The sequence below is a fragment of the Rattus norvegicus genome, chromosome 19 (genome assembly GCF_021556685.1).
Source record: "Rattus norvegicus strain SHRSP/BbbUtx chromosome 19, alternate assembly SHRSP_T2T, whole genome shotgun sequence".
NCBI classification, from domain to species: domain Eukaryota; kingdom Metazoa; phylum Chordata; class Mammalia; order Rodentia; family Muridae; genus Rattus; species Rattus norvegicus.
Genome location: NC_141552.1, coordinates 38637701 through 38657368, shown reverse-complemented (window position 1 = coordinate 38657368; position 19668 = coordinate 38637701). Strand labels below are relative to the sequence as shown.

The 19668-nt window shown below is 50.6% G+C and overlaps 1 protein-coding gene across 9 annotated transcripts in view; it reads left to right on the top strand.

Moving 5' to 3' along the window:
• The window catches only part of Cacna1a (calcium voltage-gated channel subunit alpha1 A), a 297093-nt gene extending 284932 nt beyond the window's left edge, over nt 1-12161 (top strand). For 4 of the 9 annotated variants that reach the window (XM_087593877.1, XM_087593876.1, XM_087593875.1 and 1 more), the window contains 9 exons: nt 103-210; nt 290-390; nt 3687-3796; nt 3893-4031; nt 4131-4244; nt 6234-6269; nt 7177-7363; nt 9264-9517; nt 9887-10913. In XM_087593877.1, coding sequence (XP_087450003.1) covers nt 103-210; nt 290-390; nt 3687-3796; nt 3893-4031; nt 4131-4244; nt 6234-6269; nt 7177-7363; nt 9264-9517; nt 9887-10357 — 1520 coding nt within the window. In that variant the 3' untranslated portion in view covers nt 10358-10913. 9 annotated transcript variants of the gene reach the window in all.
• The last annotated feature ends 7507 nt before the right edge of the window (nt 12162-19668 follow it).

Here is a 19668-nt window from a genome sequence, read left to right as displayed (position 1 = left end):
GTGACATCTCTAACCAGGCCTGTGGCCTGGCAGTGGCCCCACAGTGGCCCCCAAGGCCAACTCTGTGTGACGCTTACCATCTCTGTTCACATCACATTGCAGGTGGAGCTGACAAGCAGCAAATGGACGCAGAGCTCCGCAAAGAAATGATGGCCATTTGGCCCAACCTGTCTCAGAAGACCTTGGATCTGCTGGTCACACCTCACAAGTGTAAGAACAAACCCAGGGAGGAGCGGGGGAGCCTCGGCCAGGAGGCTGAGCCATGTGAGAGCTTACCTGTCTTCCACAGCCACGGACCTGACAGTGGGTAAGATCTACGCAGCCATGATGATCATGGAGTACTACCGGCAGAGCAAGGCCAAGAAGCTGCAGGCCATGCGAGAGGAGCAGGTACTCCCATCGCTGGGGTGCCTGGAGCGGGGTGCTGGGTCTGTGTGTCTTTGTGGGAACCAGTCAGAACAAGGAGTATGGTGAGCCTGGGCCATCTAACTACCTGCTAACTTTCAGGCACCATCTGGTGCTGGGTGTCTCCTATGGCAGTCACTGTCTGAGGCCCTGACTTGGATGCCTGCCCCAGGGAGCTGACATCCCAGCTGGGGAGATGCTAACAGCCTCAGATGACTAAGACTGTTTTCATGGTGGCTAACTGTGCCACCGGGGAAAGTGGAGCCAACTATATAGAGTGCTAGAGCCAGGTTGTGAGGTGTGAGTAGATGGTCAAGGACACCCTCCCTGAGGAGGTGAGAGCTGAGCAAACATCTGAGGTCAGGGGGCTGGGGGGACTGGAGCCATGGCTCAGCGGTTATGAGGCAAGAGCAAGTACCTGGGTTCAGTTCCCAGCACCCATGTAGTGTAGTGCCTCACAACTGCCTGTAACTCCAGTTCCAGGGGACCTGAAGCCCCCTTCTGGCCTCTGTAGTCACCTGATCATGTGTGGTGTACACATGTGTACACACACACACAAAAAAAAAACAAAAAACCTTAGGCCTACACACATAAAATAGCAAGATAAATACTTCCACAAAGTAGAACTGGGGACTGGAGAGATGGCTCAGTGGTTAAGAACACTGGTTGCCCTTCCAGGGGTCCTGAGTTCAATTCCCAGCAACCACCCGGTGGCTCACAACCATCTGTAATGAGATCTGAGGTCCTCTTGTGGTGTGTCTGAAGACAGCTACAGTGTACTCATAGAAATAAAATAAATCTTAAGAAAAAGTAAAGTGAGCTGGAGACCAGGTCCCATGGTGCACACCTTTAATCTCAGCCGTTGGAAGGCAGAGGAAGACAGATCTCCATGAGTTTGAGGCCAGCCTGGTCTAGAGGCCCCATAGGGAGCTCTAGGTCAAACTAAGACAACATAGTATACTAAGAATCTGTCTCAGAGAGAGAAAGGAGGAGGAGAAGGAAGAAGAGGAGGAGAGAGGGCTGGAGAGCTAGCTCAGCAATTAAGAGCACCAGATGCTCTTGCAGAGAATCCATGTTCAATTCCCAGCACCCACACAGAGGCCAACAACCATCTGTAACCCCAGTTTCTGGGGTCCTCAGGCATCAGGCACACAGGTGGCGCACATACGTATGTGCAGGCAGAAGACTCACACATAGTAAAACATTTTTAAAAGAGAAGGGGGTCGGGTTGGGGATTTAGCTCAGTGGTAGAGCGCTTGCCTAGCAAGCGCAAGGCCCTGGATTCAGTCCCCAGCTCCGAAAAAAAAAAATTTAAAAAGAGAAGGGGGTCAAGCATGGCAGTGCATTGCCTTTAATCCCAACACTAAGACTAGGCAGGGGAGGCAGAGGAAAGCAGACCTCTTGTGAGTTCAAGCTCAACTAGATAGAAAGAAATGGAGGGGTTTATATTCAGGGGAAAACATTTATTGTATGACAAAACGTATCCTGGAATGACGTGACACTTACCCCAGATAGGTTTTCCACCTTAGACCAAAGTACAGATATCACCAAAGTCCCACTTGGTAAACCATGAGTTTTATTAGGGTTACTTAAGAAGCAGAAATGACTCAAAGACACCAGAACCCACCCCAGCATGGGTGACAGCTCACAATAGCTGGGAAGCCAAAGCATACTGCACAGCCTGTAAGCAGCTCAGCAGGTTGGAGAGAGTCCTTCCCAAGTGACTCAGTTGGTCTAAACTGAAGCAGTTCTGCTAGACTTATTTTTCTAGCAGCTTTTCTTAACACTGGGTCTTTGGAGCAGCTCGACCCCTCTGAGCATGACTGCTTACTTGGGCAAGGAGAGGCTAGGCGAATCTTTTCAGTTTCAGGAACTTCCTTTGGCTATTTAGGGTTGTTTACCTTGTGCCTTAAAGAACTTCCCTGCAGGAGGGAATATTTCAATCTGAGAAGGATGTTATATAACAGCATTCCAGGCAGAGAGACCAGCCTTACAAAGGCCCTGAGGCTGGACCTTACATGATGAGTTTAGGGAATACTAAAGAGGTCAGGGTAACACAGCAAAGAAAAAGTGAGAGGAGACGAGAGTAGGGAGGTACAAGGCTAAACCCTGGAGACTGCAGGGGCAACTCTGACTTTTATCCCAAATGACCTGGGAGAAGAAGAGGGGTCTTATGTACAGGAGGGACAGTCCACTGGACACACGCTGGCACAAAGAGAAAGGCACAGAGAGGTCTCTGTACTGGTTGGAGGTGTTGAATGTGGAAGCTGAACATAGTAAAGGGTTCTGAATAAATGTGGCTGGAAGATAGATAGACAGACAGATAGATAGATATGTCTACACACACATATATATACACATATATATGTATGTGTTTATGTATATGTGTGTGTATAAAACTTGATTGCCTGGGTCCAGCATAAACTTTATAGATGATAACGTTGTGGAACACAGTGTCAAAAGTTAGAGAGGAAAAAAAGTTAGATAGGGTCTCCAGAAACAGTTGAGTGGGTAAAGATTCTTGTCTTTGAATGAAACCTGGGTTTTATTCGCTGTGGCGTGTGTGCACAAAACATGTGGAGCACAAAATATAAATAAAAGCTAAAAAGAAAATTTTTAATTAGGGCATCAGGAAACAGAGGCAAACAGATCTCTGTGAGTTACAGGATAGCCTGTTCTACCCAGGGAGTTCCAGGACAGCCAGGACTACAGAGAGAGAAGAGAGAGAGAGAGAGAGAGAGAGAGAGAGAGAGAGAGAGAGAGAGAGAGAGAGAGAGAGAGAGAGAGAGACCCATGCCCTCAAAAAAAAGAAAGAAAGAAAGAAAGAAAGAAAGAAAGAAAGAAAGAAAGAAAGAAAGAAAGAAAGAAACCCAAACAAGGGCTGGAGAGATGACTCAGTGGTTAAGAGCTCTGACTGCTCTTCCAGAGGTCCTGAGTTCAAATCCCAGCAACCACATGGTGGCTCACAACCATCTGTAATGAGATCTGATTCCCTCTTCTGGTGTGTCTGAGGACAGCTACAGTGTAGTTATATATAATAAATAAAACTTTTAAAAAAATACCCCCTTTAAAAAAAGAAACCAAACAAACAAAACCGGGTAGATTAGCAGACAGATTAGACCTGTGTGTGTGAGTGGGGGTCACGAAGGACTTGCTGGAGTTGGAGGCCTGGTAGTGAACTGCCCTAAAACCCCAGCACCCAGGCTCTGCCTCAGCTTCCAGTAGGTACTAGCTCTGTCCAGCTCTCTCTCCTTGCACATACCGCTTTCCCGTCTTCCCAGAACCGGACACCACTCATGTTCCAGCGCATGGAGCCTCCATCGCCAACACAGGAGGGAGGACCCAGCCAAAACGCCCTTCCCTCCACTCAGCTGGACCCCGGAGGAGGCCTGTGAGTCTCCAACTGGACAGTTGTGGGTGGGTGTCAGGCCCCAGGTTCCAAAGCCCAGAGGATGCACACCCTTTCTGGCCTCTGGCCTCTGTGCAGGATGGCTCAAGAAAGCAGCATGAAGGAGAGCCCGTCCTGGGTGACCCAGCGGGCACAGGAGATGTTCCAGAAGACTGGTACCTGGAGCCCAGAGCGAGGGCCACCCATCGACATGCCTAACAGCCAGCCCAACTCCCAGGTGCTGCCTCCCCCTACCCCAGGCCGGGTGGTCAAGCAGAAAGGGTTCTCCCATACACACAGGTCCCAGACTCACCCTACCCCACTCTCTGCCTGACAGTCTGTGGAGATGAGAGAAATGGGAACTGATGGCTACTCAGACAGCGAACACTACCTCCCCATGGAAGGACAGACCAGGGCCGCCTCCATGCCCCGCCTCCCAGCAGAGAACCAGGTGAGAGCTTGCAGGATCCTGGGCTATCCCCACACAAGTTCCTGAGGCTCCTGTCCCTCTCCTTTGGGAACCCCAGCCTGGGTGGAACCATCTGCAGCTTTGTGGGTAGTATATGGGGAAGACCACCCCTTCCTGACTCCTTCAGAGCCTGTCCCTACTGACCTCTCCCTGACATAAGCCAGAGAGAGATGAGGACCCTTGCCAAGCGGCTTCTGTCTGCCCTATTTGAGAGCACCTAGGGGAGGGGTGGGTCCAACTCTGGTGAGAGCGCCTTTGGGAATGCCTGCTGCAATAGCATGTGGTGTCTCACACACTCAGGAAGCTGAGGAAAGAGGAGGTCCAGGCCAGCATAGGCTACAGACCTGGACTGTATCTCAAACAAAGTAACATGCCTTATATCTGTAATCCCATAATCACTTGGGAAGTGGAAACAGGAAGATCGGGAGTTCAAAGTCAGACACTGCTATATAGCTAGTTTGAGGCCAGCCTGAGCTGGGGGAGATGCTGACTCAAAACAAAACTTAAGAATCCTGACTACTAGGTGGAGAAGTGGCTCGCTGGGTAAGAGCGTGCACAGCTCTTGCAGAAGGACCTGACTGGTTTCGAGCACCTACACTACATGATGGTTCACAACCTCATGTAACTGGAGCTCCAGGGACCCAGTGCCCTCTTCCTGCCTCCTCAGGCACCTACACACAGGTGCACAAACTCACACACAAGTACACAGTTAACAAATTATTTTTTTTAAAAAAAAGAAAACTAGAGGGCTGGAAATATGGCTCAGTGGTCAAGAGCACTGACTGCTCTTCCAGAGGACCTGAGTTCGAGCCCCAGCAACCACATGGTGGCTCACAGCCATCTGTAATGGGATCTGATGCCCTGTTCTGGTGTGTCTGAGGACAGCTACAGTGGACTTACATATAATAAATAAATAAGTCTTGAAAAAGAAAACTAGAATCCTAACTCCAAAGCTGGAGGGTGGAGCTCATGGTAATCCCATGCTTAGCATGGGCAGACCTGGGTCCCACCACAGCAACCCTTTTTGCACTTCACACACATACCACTTACGTGCACTTGTACAGACATGCACATGCACCTGTGTGCTCCCAGGATTAACAGGCATGTTTATATGCATGCACATGGCCTGCTGCCTTCAGGAATAGGGCATGTCTGAGGAATCTGAAAGCCAAGTCTGGATGGGCCTGGGATGGCTGGGGCCTATATTCTGTCGCCTGTCTGGGAGGGTTGGGGTGTTGGATGTACCTGGTATGTGTGTCTCAGTGTGGCTGCTTCTCTAAGCTACTCCAGCCCCTTACAGGGAAGGCCAGATCCCCATGGGAATGGACAGACAAGCATGCCTGGCTACTGCGCATCAGGGAGTGGGGATAAAGCCCAGGCTGCTTACTGAGGACAAGACAGTGTGTGGGGAAAGGAGGGAAGGGGGGGCAGGAGGAGGGGCAGGAGGAGGGGCAGGCATGTCTGGCTGGGGCAGCTTACCCTGCATTACCTAGCATATTCACCGAACCTGGCTGGGTCATCATGGCCCAAGGGCCTGGCCTCTGGCTGCTGTGACCTTGGGGTGCATGTAGCTGCCCCGTCCCTTCTGTCAGGCCTGGCCTGCTGGTCCCAAAACAGAGATGAGCCAAGCTGGGCTGATGGCCACCTGGAAGCTTTGAGCGAAGCTGGGGCGAGGTGGGGGAGGGGCGCCGGGCTGCAGTGTATCGCATGAAAGCCTGTGGCCTTGCTGTCCCATCTGTCAGTCTCGTGTCTCTGCCATCTGTCTGTCTCCTGTTTCTTCTGTGCCCGTTGCGGGGGACAGCCAGCCGGGTCCTGGGGCACCCCCTCACTCAACACCGGAGATTCTAACCTCTTTCTTCTACCCTCCACCTCCTCCGTGTACCACCCGCCACTCACCATCCTTTTTGCCTTTTATATTTATTTCCTTCTTTCTGTTTTTTCTGTGTGCGCCATCCTGTGGGGCTGGGACAGAGGAGAAGGGGCCGGCCACGTGGAAATAACCTCAGTGTATGTACCGCGCCCGGCCAGCTTGGCTCCAGCCCCTCTCCCTCCCTGCCCTGTTTGTGACAGCTCCCACCATCTCCCCCTACCCTCTACCCTACCCTTTCATTCCAAACCCCACCCCATCCCTCCCCCATGGAGCCCCTTCCTTGTGTGTTGTGTCCTGTGTGTGCAAGGGGCCGCGCTGCACCCCACTTGTCTTCAGAGCCTCCAAGAGGCCTGTCCGCCCACCCTGCCCATTTCTTGGGGGTCTGTTCCCCCAGCTTAACCAGTGACCAGTGGCCTACTGCCTCAGGTCCCTTTAGCTCCTGCCTTGGGCTGGGTCCTGCACAAGTTGGAGCAGGCCTGGTCCAGTTGGCCCCGTCTTCCTTCTTCTGCCTGCTACAGAGAGAACTGAAGATTGCCCATGGCAAGATCAAGGACTCTGGGACAGTAAATGCAGACTCAGAATGTTATCCATACCTCCACTTCGAGGCAGCCCAAGCTGGGCCCCGGGGGATAGGGGCCAGAGTTGGGGGTGGACATGAGAGGCAGGAGAGTCGGGCCAAGGAGAAGCAGGGCTCCCAGGTTTGCACTCTGCAAGCAAAGTATGCTTCTTGTCAGCTAGCTTGAGCACCAGGGGCTCCTGGAAAGCAGGGCAAGGGGTTAGCCAGGGCCTTCTGGCCAAAAGTCCATCACAATCCCTGAGAAGCAGTGACAGTCCTGTCACTGGACTTAAGTATCCGTAGGACTCCACCCTTGCAGCCAGCAAGCCAGACACTCAAACCCCCCACTGCACCCCCGAACATAATCCCTGGATGCTCACACAATCCGATTCTGTCATCAGTCAGCCAGGTATAACTGCAGGGCTGGAAGGAGCAGGCTGTGAAAATGCTGGCCATTAACTCTGCCCATACCTGTGCCCCTCCCCCAGACCATCTCTGATACCAGCCCCATGAAGCGCTCAGCCTCCGTGCTGGGACCCAAAGCCCGGCGACTGGATGACTACTCACTAGAGCGGGTACCACCTGAGGAGAACCAAAGGTACCACCAACGCCGCCGGGACCGTGGCCACCGCACCTCTGAGCGCTCTCTGGGCCGATACACTGATGTGGACACAGGTAGGCTACCACAGGACCCAGAACAGAGGATCAGTCCTTAAAGAAATGGAAGGCCAGGGAAGAGGAGCTGATGCCAAAAAGGGAGAAGCTGGGAGATAGAGGGTTAGGATCTGGAGTTGGAGGCCAGCCAAGATACACAGTAAGATCTAGATTCCAAAAGAAAGGAGTCTGGCATGGTGGCACACGGGCATGGTGGCACACGCCTTTAATCCCAGGACTCTGGAGACAGAGGTAGGGGGATCTCTGAGTTCAAAGCCAGCCCAGTCTATAGAACAAGTTCCAGGACAGCTGGAGCTACACAGGAAAAACCCTGTCGAGAAAAAAAACAAAAAGAAGGGGCTGGAGAGATGGTTCAGTGGTTAAGAGCACTGGCTGCTCTCCCAGGGGTCCTGAGTTCAATTCCCAGCAACCACATGGTGGCTCACAGCCATCTGTAATGGGATCCAATGACCTCTCTTTGGTATGCACCATATATATATACACACAGACCACTCATAAATTAGTAAAAAATTAAGAGGAAAAACCAGGGAGAGAAGGAGAGGAGGAGGGAAGCAAGCAAACAGGCGATGTCTCTGGGACCTGACTTAGGATCAACAGCACTATGTACAAAGCCAGCTGTGGCAGTGCCTATCTGATACTCCTGTGTTGAGAAGGCAGAAACAGGTGGGTCCCTGATGCTCACAGGCTAGCCAGCCTAAGCCACTTAGTGACTCCCAAGTGTGAGAAGCTGTCCTTGAATGAAATAAGGTGGAGCATGAAGAGGCTCAAAAGGTAAAGCAAGTACCAGGCGAGCAGCAGACCTGAGTTTGGAAAGAACCACTTAGAGACAGATGACGTAGTGCACATCTGTGATCCCAGCCCGTGAGATGGGAGATGGAGACAGGAGAGTCCCCAGAAGCTCTTGGACCAACTATCGACCCTGTCTCAAACAAGATAAAAAAGATAAAGGCCAACACCCAATATCGTCACTCACTTTGTGACATTTGCATCCACACTCATGTACACACATCATACACACCAAAATAGTTTTGAGACAGGACCTCACTCTGTGGTCCTTGGCCTGGAACTCACAGAGGTTCTCCTGCCTCTAGCTCTGGAATGCTAGAATTAAAGGCATGCCTTGGCTATTCATTTGGTTAGGGGTTTTCCTTGGTTGTATTCCTTGAGGCAGGGGTTTCTCTGGGTAACCCTGGGTGTGCTGGAACTCACTCTGTTGACCAGGCTGTCCTCAAACTCAGAGATGTCTGCCTCTGACTCTCCCTCTCCAGTGCTGAGATTTAAGGTGCGCCACCATGGCCAGCTGCATTTCATTTTAAAATTCGTGTGTGTGTGTGTGTGTGTGTGTGTGTGTGTGTGTGTGTGTGTGTGCTCGCGCGCGCCCCCAGGGCCCAGAAGAGGGTGTTGGATCTCCTGCTGCCGGACATGTGTGTAGGAAATTGAATTTAGGTCCTTTGCAAGTGTAGCATACCCTCTTACACACAGGACAGAGACAGAGCCAGAGAATGAGGAAATGCTAAAAGGAAGAAAAAAGACTGGGCCGGGTGTGTCTGGTAGTAGGCGACTAACATGTACAAAGTCTTAAGTTGGTCATATTCAACACTAAGAAAAGGGATGGGTCAAGCAAGTTGGCTTAGGCTGTAAAGGCATTTGCGGAAGCCTGAACACTTGAGTTTGATTCCTGGAACTCGTGAGGTGGAAGGTCACACTTTCAGATGCGTGCCACCGCGGGAGGATGCGCGGCTGAAAATAGATGTAAAAAATAAAGAGGTGGAGGTGTGAAAAGGAAGGAAACCAAGGGCTGCTGCAATGGGGGCACTCCTGGTCCTACCTCACCAGGCTTCTCCCTTCCCTCTGTGGCCCCTTCTTCCTCCCTCACCACCGTCTCCCACTCCCCACTCAGGCCTGGGGACAGATCTGAGCATGACCACCCAATCGGGTGACCTGCCCTCCAAAGATCGGGACCAGGACCGGGGCCGGCCCAAGGACCGGAAGCATCGGCCACACCACCACCACCACCATCATCACCATCATCCCCCGGCCCCGGACCGGGAGCGCTACGCACAGGAGCGGCCGGACACCGGCCGGGCGCGGGCCCGGGAGCAGCGCTGGTCCCGCTCGCCCAGCGAGGGTCGGGAGCACGCGACACACAGACAGGTGCGTGTGGCAGGCCCAGATTGACCAGAAGCGGGGGTGGGGGGCAGAGGCGGGTCCTCAGTGGGTGGGACGGGTGGGGGCGAGCCTGGGAGGCGCCCGGGGCGGGGCGGGGGTAGCCCGCCACTCTTGCTTTTCCCCTTGGCCCGGCTTCCCTGCGACTCGTGTCCTGCGGACGCCTGTGAGTGACTTCGGAAACTTACGAAGCTCGTTTCTCGTTTCTCTCCTCACTGTTGTGTTGGTTTGCCCGCCCCCCCTCCCCGCCTCTCCGTCCCGCCGCCCGCCCGCCCTCCCGTCTGTGTGTCCCCGTGTGCTCCTGGTTGGTCCGTGGTATCTTTGCTTTTGATTTCCTTTGTTTCGATTTTCGTGTAGGGCAGTAGTTCCGTCAGTGGAAGCCCAGCCCCCTCTACGTCCGGCACCAGCACGCCGCGGCGCGGCCGCCGCCAGCTCCCCCAGACCCCCTGCACCCCGCGGCCGCTTGTGTCCTACTCGCCCGCTCCGCGCAGGCCTGCGGCGCGCAGGATGGCGGGTCCCCCAGCGCCCCCTGGCGGCTCGCCGCGGGGTTGCCGCCGTGCGCCGCGCTGGCCTGCGCATGCGCCTGAGGGCCCGCGGCCGCGCGGTGCCGACTACACCGAGCCCGACAGCCCGCGCGAGCCGCCAGGGGGCGCGCATGAGCCCGCGCCGCGGTCGCCCAGGACTCCGCGCGCCGCGGGCTGCGCGTCACCGCGCCACGGCCGCAGGCTGCCCAATGGTTACTACGCGGGGCACGGCGCGCCGCGGCCGCGCACAGCCCGCAGGGGCGCGCACGACGCGTACAGCGAGAGCGAGGACGACTGGTGCTAAGCCGCCCCGCCCCCCGCAGCGCCCGTACGGTGCGGGCGCACCGCAAATGATAAACAATAACGTTTTTAAAAAAGAAAACCGGGGAGAAAAACAAAAATAGCTTCTATTGATGAGTTTTATCATCTCGATTGAATCTTTCGTTTTCCCGGTGAACGAAACCGAGGTGGCTGCGAGCCGGAGGGACGGCTGCACGCCCCACACACTTCTCAGACCCACGGGAGTTCTTGCGGGCCACGCCAAACTTATTACTGCCTGCAGAGTTCAACTACAAGAAAATAACACTAACAGTTTTTAAAAGGACAAAAAAAAATGATTGAGAAAACGGTTTTTTTTTCCCCTGACATTTGGTCCTGCTTGAAATAACAAAAGAAAAAAGAGAAAAAATTACCACCACCACCGACCGATTCCCTTGCTTCTTTTTTTTTTTCCTTTATCTTTTTAAAATTTTTTTCCTTTTTTTCCTATCTTGTTTGAAAAACGTGGGCTTGGGACTGTGAAATATTGCATGACATTAAAAAGAACAAAAAATAATAAAAATGAAAAAACTTGAATCTAAGGGCTTCTGAACTAGAGTGGTCTTTGTCCCTTGACCAAGATGCCTTGCAAGTTACTTTTGGGAAATGGATGAAAGAGGGAAGGCAGTTTGTTAGCTCCCAGAGAAATGGCGCAGGTGTGAAGCAGAGCCCACGGCCCTGGGTTCACTCCCAGTGAAGGACACTTGTGACTCCTTGATACTTCCACAGGGCAGAGGCTCTTCTGGCTGTGCCCAGCTTCTGGCCCGTTGAACCAATTTTATGAGCAGTTCAACCCACCTCAGCCCTGGAGAAATACAGGGCTGGGGGGAGGGGAGATCTGAAAAAGCTGTGGAAGGATTACCGATCTCATCAAAGCAATGAGTGGGGCCAGAATTATTTTTTACAGAATTATTGTTTATGTGTATGTGGCTTCAGGAATATGTGAAAGTGCCTTCCGAGGCCAGAAGAGGGTGTTAGATCCCTGGAGCCTGAGCCCTCTAACCTGGCACTGGAAACTGAGCTCAGGTCTTTTGAAAGAGCAGAACATGCTCTTCTGAGCCACCTCTTCCTCCCACCCCACTGTGCTGTCCTCTGTCCTCACCAGGATTCTTACGCAGGGATGGCCCCCTTCACCCTACCTCGTCCGACATAATTGTCTACATACCCACTGCGGCCACCAGTTGGCCACACACACAGTGCAGGTTCTAACAGCCCCCCACCCAGCACCCCAGTCTGCCAGGTCTTCACTTGCCTCTTGGCCTGTTTGGAAAACACTCTGTGAATATGGTCTATATCTAAAAACTAAAGTAAGATGAGGTGAGAGGGAAGGCCAGGTGCCCCTTTTCACCTGTTAAAACAATGATCAGTTCTCTGCCTGATAGGACTTCTGGTTGTATGTGTCTGGAGTGTGTATGGTGTGTGTGCATGTGCATATGTATGGAGTGCATGCATATGAATCGTGTGAAGGCCATACAGGTTGGTAACTACCTGTCTTCTTTTATTGTTAGCCACCTCTTGTTGTTTGTGAAAAAGAGCCTATGTAGCCTTGGCTGTACTGGAATTCCTCTAAATCACAGAGATCAGCCTGCCTCTGCCTCTGCCTCCCCTGTACTGGGGTTCGAAGTGTGTGCCACCACTGCCCGGCACAATCATTAGACTGAGGGATTGTCGTTAGCACCCAGCCATGACATCATATTTCAAAACTCAACTGGCTTTGTAATCTTTAGCTTGTGATTTAACCTCTCTGTGCCCCTCTTTCTTTTTAGTAAAATGGAAATAATAGAACTAGACACACAGTGTGTTTGTTCTTTTTTATGATGTAAAAGGTGTGGGAGCTCTGCGTTCTGATAAAACATTTTCTACGAAAGCGGCCAGCCAGTGTGAGGGCTGTTGAGTTGGCTCAAGGGAGCCCTGACTGCTCTTCCAGAGGATGTGGGCTCCATTCCCAGCACCCACATAGCAGCTCACAGCCTTCTCTAAGTCCAGTCCCCTGGGATGGAATGCCCTCTTCTGACTTCTGCAGGCACTGCATGTTTATGGTACACAGAAATCCAGGCATGCGCGCACACACACACACACACACACACACACACACACACACACAAAATACATTTTTTAAAAAGAAGTAAGGGGCTGGAGAGATGGCTCAGTGGTTAAGAGCACTGACTGCTCTTCCAGAGGACCTGAGTTCAATTCCCAGCAACCACATGGTGGCTCACAACCATCTGTAATGAGATCTGGTGCCCTCTTCTGGCCTGCAGGAAAAGTACTGTATACATAATAAATACATCTTAAAAAAAAAACAAGTAAGCAAATGTAGGTCAGGAACCTGGGCTGATGCAACATGTCCACGATCTTAGCTCCTCAAAGGCTGAAGTAGGAAGATCCTTTTAAATTTAGAAGAGATTGGACAACACAGCAAGATCCCATCTCAAATGGCTCCAGAGTAACAGTGCCTCCCACCAACCCGGATGACCCAAGTGGAAGGAGAGAACCGAGTCCCACAGGAAGTTGTTCTCTGACCTCCATATTTCCAAAGCAGCAGCTCCACATACACAGAAATAAACAAATTCATTTTGTTATTGTTGTTTTTGATCCAGGATCCTTCTATGTAGCCGTGGCTGACTTGGAACTGCATGTCCAGGCTGGGCTCAAACCCAGAGATTCGCTGCTTCCGCTTCCCAAGTGCTGGGATTAAAAGTACACACCACCACTGCACAGCTCAAATGTAATCATAGGAATCAAAATGTGCAGAGCAGATCTCTGAGTCCAAGGCCAGCCTGGTCTAGAGAGTAAGTTCCAGGACAGCCTTGGCTACACAGAGAAACCATTGTCTTGAAAAAACCAACAGTCAGAATGTGGTCCAGAGCTGCAGGGCTGCACCGGAAAGCTGCCCTCCCTCAGAAGCAAAGAAAGAAGCCAGCAGCCACTTCACCCCTGCATGTCTTTAGCTTTTCATCCTTCCTGGGAGACTAAGGCAGCTGCTCTGCTCTGTAAAGGAGAACCCTGAAAGGAGCCCCTGGGTGTGGCTCCTCTTTCCGAGCAATGCGGCGTCTGGACCAAACCATAGCCTGAACATGCTTGCAGTTGCTACCGATGCCTCGGACCTCCCAGGCAGACGTAGGGTCTCCTGAAACCGCAGAATGCAGCCAGCAGACAGAACTGCCTTGTCACACTGGGCCTTCCAAATCTTGTGTGCATGTCTGCAGCTGAGGTAACCCAGAGGTCACCCCAGGAAGCCACCTCTCTTTAAGGACACTAGACCAGCATCACCGTGTTTTGGCTGCCAGCTTCGAGCAGGATGCCAGCTATAGTTTGGCCTCCCCAGGATCTGAATGTCTGTACAGAATGGAGGTTTGTATGACACTGGGTCACCCTGGCTCCTGCTCTAACCCACCTGGACCAGATCACACAGCTGTACTTTGGCCAAGAAACCCATCTACCTGAGCCAAAGTCCCGGCCTCCAAGAATCTCCCTCCTCCATTCTAGACTGCACAGCCACGGAGCATCCCCTAACGAGAAGCCTGAGATAGCCCCACATCCAGAGCCAGAGTCTGCTCCTGCCTCCCAGGTGGCTGATCCTTTGCGCACTTGTCTGAGATTTCCGGCTCTCCCTTCTGTTCCAGATCAATGCCAGTGGGCTCCATGGAAGGCTTGGGAAAGCCAGCATGCCTAGATATCCATTTCTGAGAACTCACTGATCTAAACACAGAGACAGAAAGACAACCAGGGTTCCTGGAGGCAATGAAGAGAACAAACAGGAAAGTTGACATTTAATGAGGACAGGACACCCGTTGCACAAGAATGTGCTTAATGTCATTGAACCACCGTCCTAACAATGATTAAAATGCTCACATCCTTCTCACATGTATTTATTTACAGATGTGTGTGTTGGTTTACCCTTGCTACAGCAGGTATGCAAAAGTCAAAGGACACTGCACGGGAGGGAGGGAGTCACTTCCCTCCTGCTGAGTCGGCCCAAGGGATTCAACTCAGGTTCTCAGTCTTGGCCGCAAGCATCTTTACTCACTGAACCATCTTGTCCACCCCTAAACTATCCGATTTTATGTGACAAAGTTTGGTTGTTTAGGCTTGGATTTAGCACCGAAGATTGAACCAAGAGCCTCCTGCATGTGAAACAAGTGTTCCCCCTGGCCTGCACCCAGACAAACCTTCAGCTGTCTGTTCCTTTGCCACCCCCTAAACAGCCAAGGGGTTACAGGCATCACCAGACAACTGTGGTCTATGATTTAAACCAGAACAAAAAGCTCATTAAAGTTAGGGGTAGGGGCTAGAGAGATGGCTCAGTGGTTAAGAGCACCCCACTGCTCTTCCAGAGGTCTTGAGTTCAATTCCCAGCAACCACATGGTGGCTCACAACCATCTGTAATGGGATCTGATGCCCTCTTCTGGTGTGCATGAAGACAACGACAGTGTATTCACATAAAATAAATAAAATCTTTTTTTTTTTTTTTGGTTCTTTTTTTCAGAGCTGGGGACCGAACCCAGGGCCTTGCGCTTCCTAGGTAGGTGCTCTACCACTGAGCTAAATCCCCAGCCCCAATAAATAAAATCTTAAAAAAAAAATTTGGAGTAGTGGCACATTCATGTAATCCCAATACTTAAGAAGGAAAAAGAATGAAGAATTCAAGGTCATTCTTGGCTATATAGCAAGTTTGAGGCCAGCCTGGACTACATGAGAACCTGTCTCAAAAAAAAAAAAAATCAGGCCTGGGTGTGATGACACATTACACCTTTAATCTCAGCACTTAATAGGTAAACAGATCTCTTTTAGTTTGGGACCAGCCTAGTCTACAAAGCAGGTTCTGGGACAGCCAGAGCCACATAGTGAGACCCTGTCTCAGAAAACAAAATGAAGGGACTGGAGTGATGGCTCGGTGGTCAAGAGCATGGACTGCTCATGCAGAGGACTTGGGTTCAGTTCCTTGCACTCACATGGAGGCTCCTAGGTGTCTGTGAAATCCTGTTCTAGAGGGGTTTGACGCCCACTTCTGGCCTTTTTGGGCACCAGACTCCCACAGGTGCAGAGACATATCTGCAGACAAAACACTCACACACATTAAATAATGAGTTTAATTAATGTTTTTTAAAGGTGTGAGGAGGTGTGCTGACAGTCTGCAGCCTCGGCACTAGACAGGAGACGGAGGCTAGCATGCGTTACAAAGTGTCTTAATAATAAATAAAAAATTATGGATTTTGTGTAGTCCCCATAGGAAGAGGAGTGTGAATACAATAACGCACTGCAAAGTCTAGCCAACTCGAGGTGGAGTTCAGTCCATGGTTGAGGCCCTGGGTGCTGCAGGACTAGAGCAACAGGAGCAGGGGCTGGGCACACTGGTGCCCTGCAGTCATCACCACTGGGCAGCAGCAGAAGGCAGTGTGGGCCAGTGTGAGGACCCCACTGAGAAATTGGTGCCTACCCAGACAACCCAGCTACAGCAGAGGCTGAGGGGGAGGGTCCCCAGGTCATAGCTGGCCTGGGATGAGCAACCAGACCATCGATTGGCTCAGGAAGAGAAAAACACTGGGTTTGGGGTTCTTGGAAAAGAAAGAGACTTGGGAAGGAGCCCAGAGTGTAAGAAGGAAAGAGACAAAAAAAAAAAAAAAAAAAAAAAAAAAAAAAGAATCGTCCTGTGATGGTGCCATTGCCTGCTTTTCCAAAGCCAGGGGTTCAGTTCTCAGCATCTAATGCACAGGATGTTCGCCGGCACCCCTATGATCCCAGCCTTGGGTGCCAAAGGCAAGAGGATTAGAAGCTCAAAGACACCTTTGACTTTCTAACAAGTTTGAGGCCAACCTAGGCCTGACCTAGATAGATGAGACCCTGTCTCTAAAATACTAATGCTAAAAACACTAATATAATAATAATAGTAATAATAATAATAATAATAATAATAATAATAATAATAATAATACTGTGTCAAGCACCAAAGAAAATGAGTACATGGCTCCCTCCATGCCTGTGGCTACTCCCCACACTTCTCATACCACCCCATCCACTAAACTTCTCCAGCCCAGAGTCTGGGCTTCCCTTCCTCCAGCTCTGCTTTCTTCTATAAACCAGTTATTTCAGCCATACGCTCTCCTAGCCTCTTGGTCCTTTGCTCTCTTGGTCAGCTTGCTCTCTCTCCTCTCTCTTTCTCTTCTTTGTTAGCTCTCCCTCCCGCTCACGCTCTCTCCTCCCCTGGCCCAGTCTGGACCCTTCTAGATGCCTCTGGCTGTTCTCTCCCTCACATCTACAATAAAACTCTTCTCTATGATACCTAGGAGCGGCCATGTCCCCATTTCCATTCAGTAAATAAATCTGTCTTGGCAATCTCTTCCCATGATGCTTGGAAAACACAGTATGGCTTTGTCGTTGTCACATGGTAGGTGGGCAAAACACTGCCTACCACTCCACCCCAACCTTTGGAGACATTTTTGGTTATCACAGCAGGGGATGAAGCTGTAATTGGTATCTAGTTGATTAAAGTCAGAGATGATGCCCACTGTTCCAAAATGGCACAAGAGGCTGCTGAGCCTACCCGGTGAGAGGCTGAGGCTTAGTGGTGGACTACTGTCTATCATGTGTGAAGCCCTGAGTCTACCCTAGTGCGTACAAACACACACACACACACACACACACACACACACACACACACACAGAGCGAGGGTATGTATGTCCTAAAATCCCATCAGGCACTGAAAGAAATGAATAAATGGTTCAGAGGTTGTAAGCACTTGCTCTTCCAGAAGACCGACTGTGGTTCCTGGCATACACATCAGCAACTCCTTCATCTCCATTCCCAGTGGATACGATGCCCTCTTCTAGCCTCCAAGGGCAACCCCTAGGCGTGTGGCCTACGTTCCCATCCGTACACAGATAAAATCAATCCTGGGTGTAGCAGCAGGTGCTTTCAATGTCAGCACTGGGGATACAGAGGCCAGAGGATCTCTGTGAGTTCTGGGGTAGCCAGGAATACATAGTGAGACCCTGTCTCAAAAATACAAAACAAACGTGGTGGTGGTGACTGTCTTTAATCCCAGCAGTGGGGAGGCAGAGGCTGGAGGATCTCTGTGAGTTTGAGGCCTACCTGGTCTACAGAGTGAGTTCCAGGACAGCGGGGCAGCACAGAGAAATCCTGTTGGGGATTGGGGTTGGGGATTTAGCTCAGTGGTAGAACGCTTGCCTAGCAAGCGCAAGTCCCTGGGTTCAGTCCCCAGCTCCAAAAAAAAAAAAAAAAAAAGAGAGAGAGAGAGAGAAAAGAGAAAAAGGAAGAGGAGGAGGAGGAGGAAGAAGAAGAGGAGAAAGAACTCCAAGAAGAAAAAAGGAGAGAAGCAGAAGCCAGACAGTCTGGCTTGTTTACTGGGGTTACCTGTCACCCTGTCACAGGAAAGCTGTGAAAGGAGGTCACCCTGTCTCAAAAAAGAAAAGGCAGGGCACTGAGCTGTGTGCCAAATAACCTAGAATGGTGAGAGGAACCTGTGCGGCCCTCTGAGCAGCCTGAGGTGGGGATCCCTGGCTTGGAGTCTTAAGGCATGCTGAGGCTAGGGGAGCGCAAGCCTGCCTCAGGAGAAACTCAAGTCTGCATCTGGGATGTAAGGCTAAGGGTGGGTCTGGGCTCAGGCCTCCCAGCCTCAGCTTCAGGGCTGACTAAGTTAGACCAGAATCATAGGAAGTAGGGTAGCATGTGTCCCCACCACCATTTGGGGAGGTCCACAGGGTGGCAAGAAAGAGAAAGGGAGGGGCTGGAGAGATGGCTCAGCAGTTAAGACACTGACTGCTCTTCCAGAGGTCCTGAGTTCAAATCCCAGCAACCACATGGTGGCTCACAACCATCTGTAAAGAGATCTGATGCCCTCTTCTGGTGTATCTGAAGACACTACAGTGTACTTATATATAATAAATGAATAAATCTTTTTTTTTTCTTTTTTCTTTTTTTTTCAGAGCTGGGGAACGAACCCAGGGCCTTGTGCTCCTAGGCAAGCGCTCTACCGCTGAGCTAAATCCCCAACCCCATAAATGAATAAATCTTTAAAAAGATTTATTTAGGGCTGGAGAGATGGCTCAGCGGTTAAGAGCACCCGACTGCTCTTCCAGAGGTCATGAGTTCAATTCCCGGCAACCACATGGTGGCTCACAACCATCTGTAAAGAGATCTGATGCCCTCTTCTGGTGTATCTGAAGACAGCTACAGTGTACTTATATATAATAAATGAATAAATTTAAAAAAAGATTTATTTATTATTTATTTTAAAAGATTTATTTATTTTTATTTATTATTATAATAAATGAATAAATCTTTAAAAAAAAGAAAAAGTAAAAAGGTCATATAGATAGATAGCTCAGTGGTTAAGAGCACTGACCTTGGATTGGGGATTTAGCTCAGTGGTAGAGCGCTTGCCTAGCAAGTGCAAGGCCCTGGGTTCGGTCCCCAGCTCCGAAAAAAAGAACCAAAAAAAAAAAAAAAAGAGCACTGACCTCTCTACCAGAGGTCCTGAGTTCAATTCCCAGCAACCACATGGTGGCTCACAACCATCTGTAATAGGATCTGATGCCCTTTTCTGGTGTGTCTGAAGACTGCTACAGTGTACATATAAATAAAATAAATAAATCTTAAAAAAAAAAAAGAAAAAGAAAAAGAAAAAAGTCTCTTGTTGCTTTTGCAGAAGACCTAGGCCCAGTTCCAGGACCCATATTGTATCTACCAACAAGACACAATTCTACTCTCAGAGGATTCAAGTCCCTCTTCCAGCCTCTGAGGGTACGCAAGCGCATGGTACATACATGTGCAGGCAAAACATCCACATATATAATAATACATTATATCTTTAATTAATCTTTAAAGCAAACAAAACCCCTTACATCAGTCTAGGTTTTCTTGTTGACATTTGAGGGGAGACAGGTTCTATTTTCTAGGTCTGTCAGAAAGAGATCATCCATCACTCCAATTAGTGCCTGGACAAAGCAAGCCTTTGTTTCTGATCTGAAGGGCAGGGCACTGGACTCACAAACACCAAGGTCAAGCACTGGGGACAGCAAGCTTACTTGATTTTTATTCTAATGCTAATGGCGACTTAGGTCTGGAGGGAAACCGCCATGTACCCTAAAAGGGTAGGTCTAAAATGATAGTCTTGGCTCAGCTCACACTGGGCTGTAGGACATTCCTTATGAAGCCAAGAAAGGCTTTCTGGGATTAAGAGCTCTGACTGACCAGAGGTCCTGAGTTCAATTCCCAGCAACCACATGGTGGCTCACAACCATCTGTAATGAGATCTGGTGTCCTCTTCTGGTGT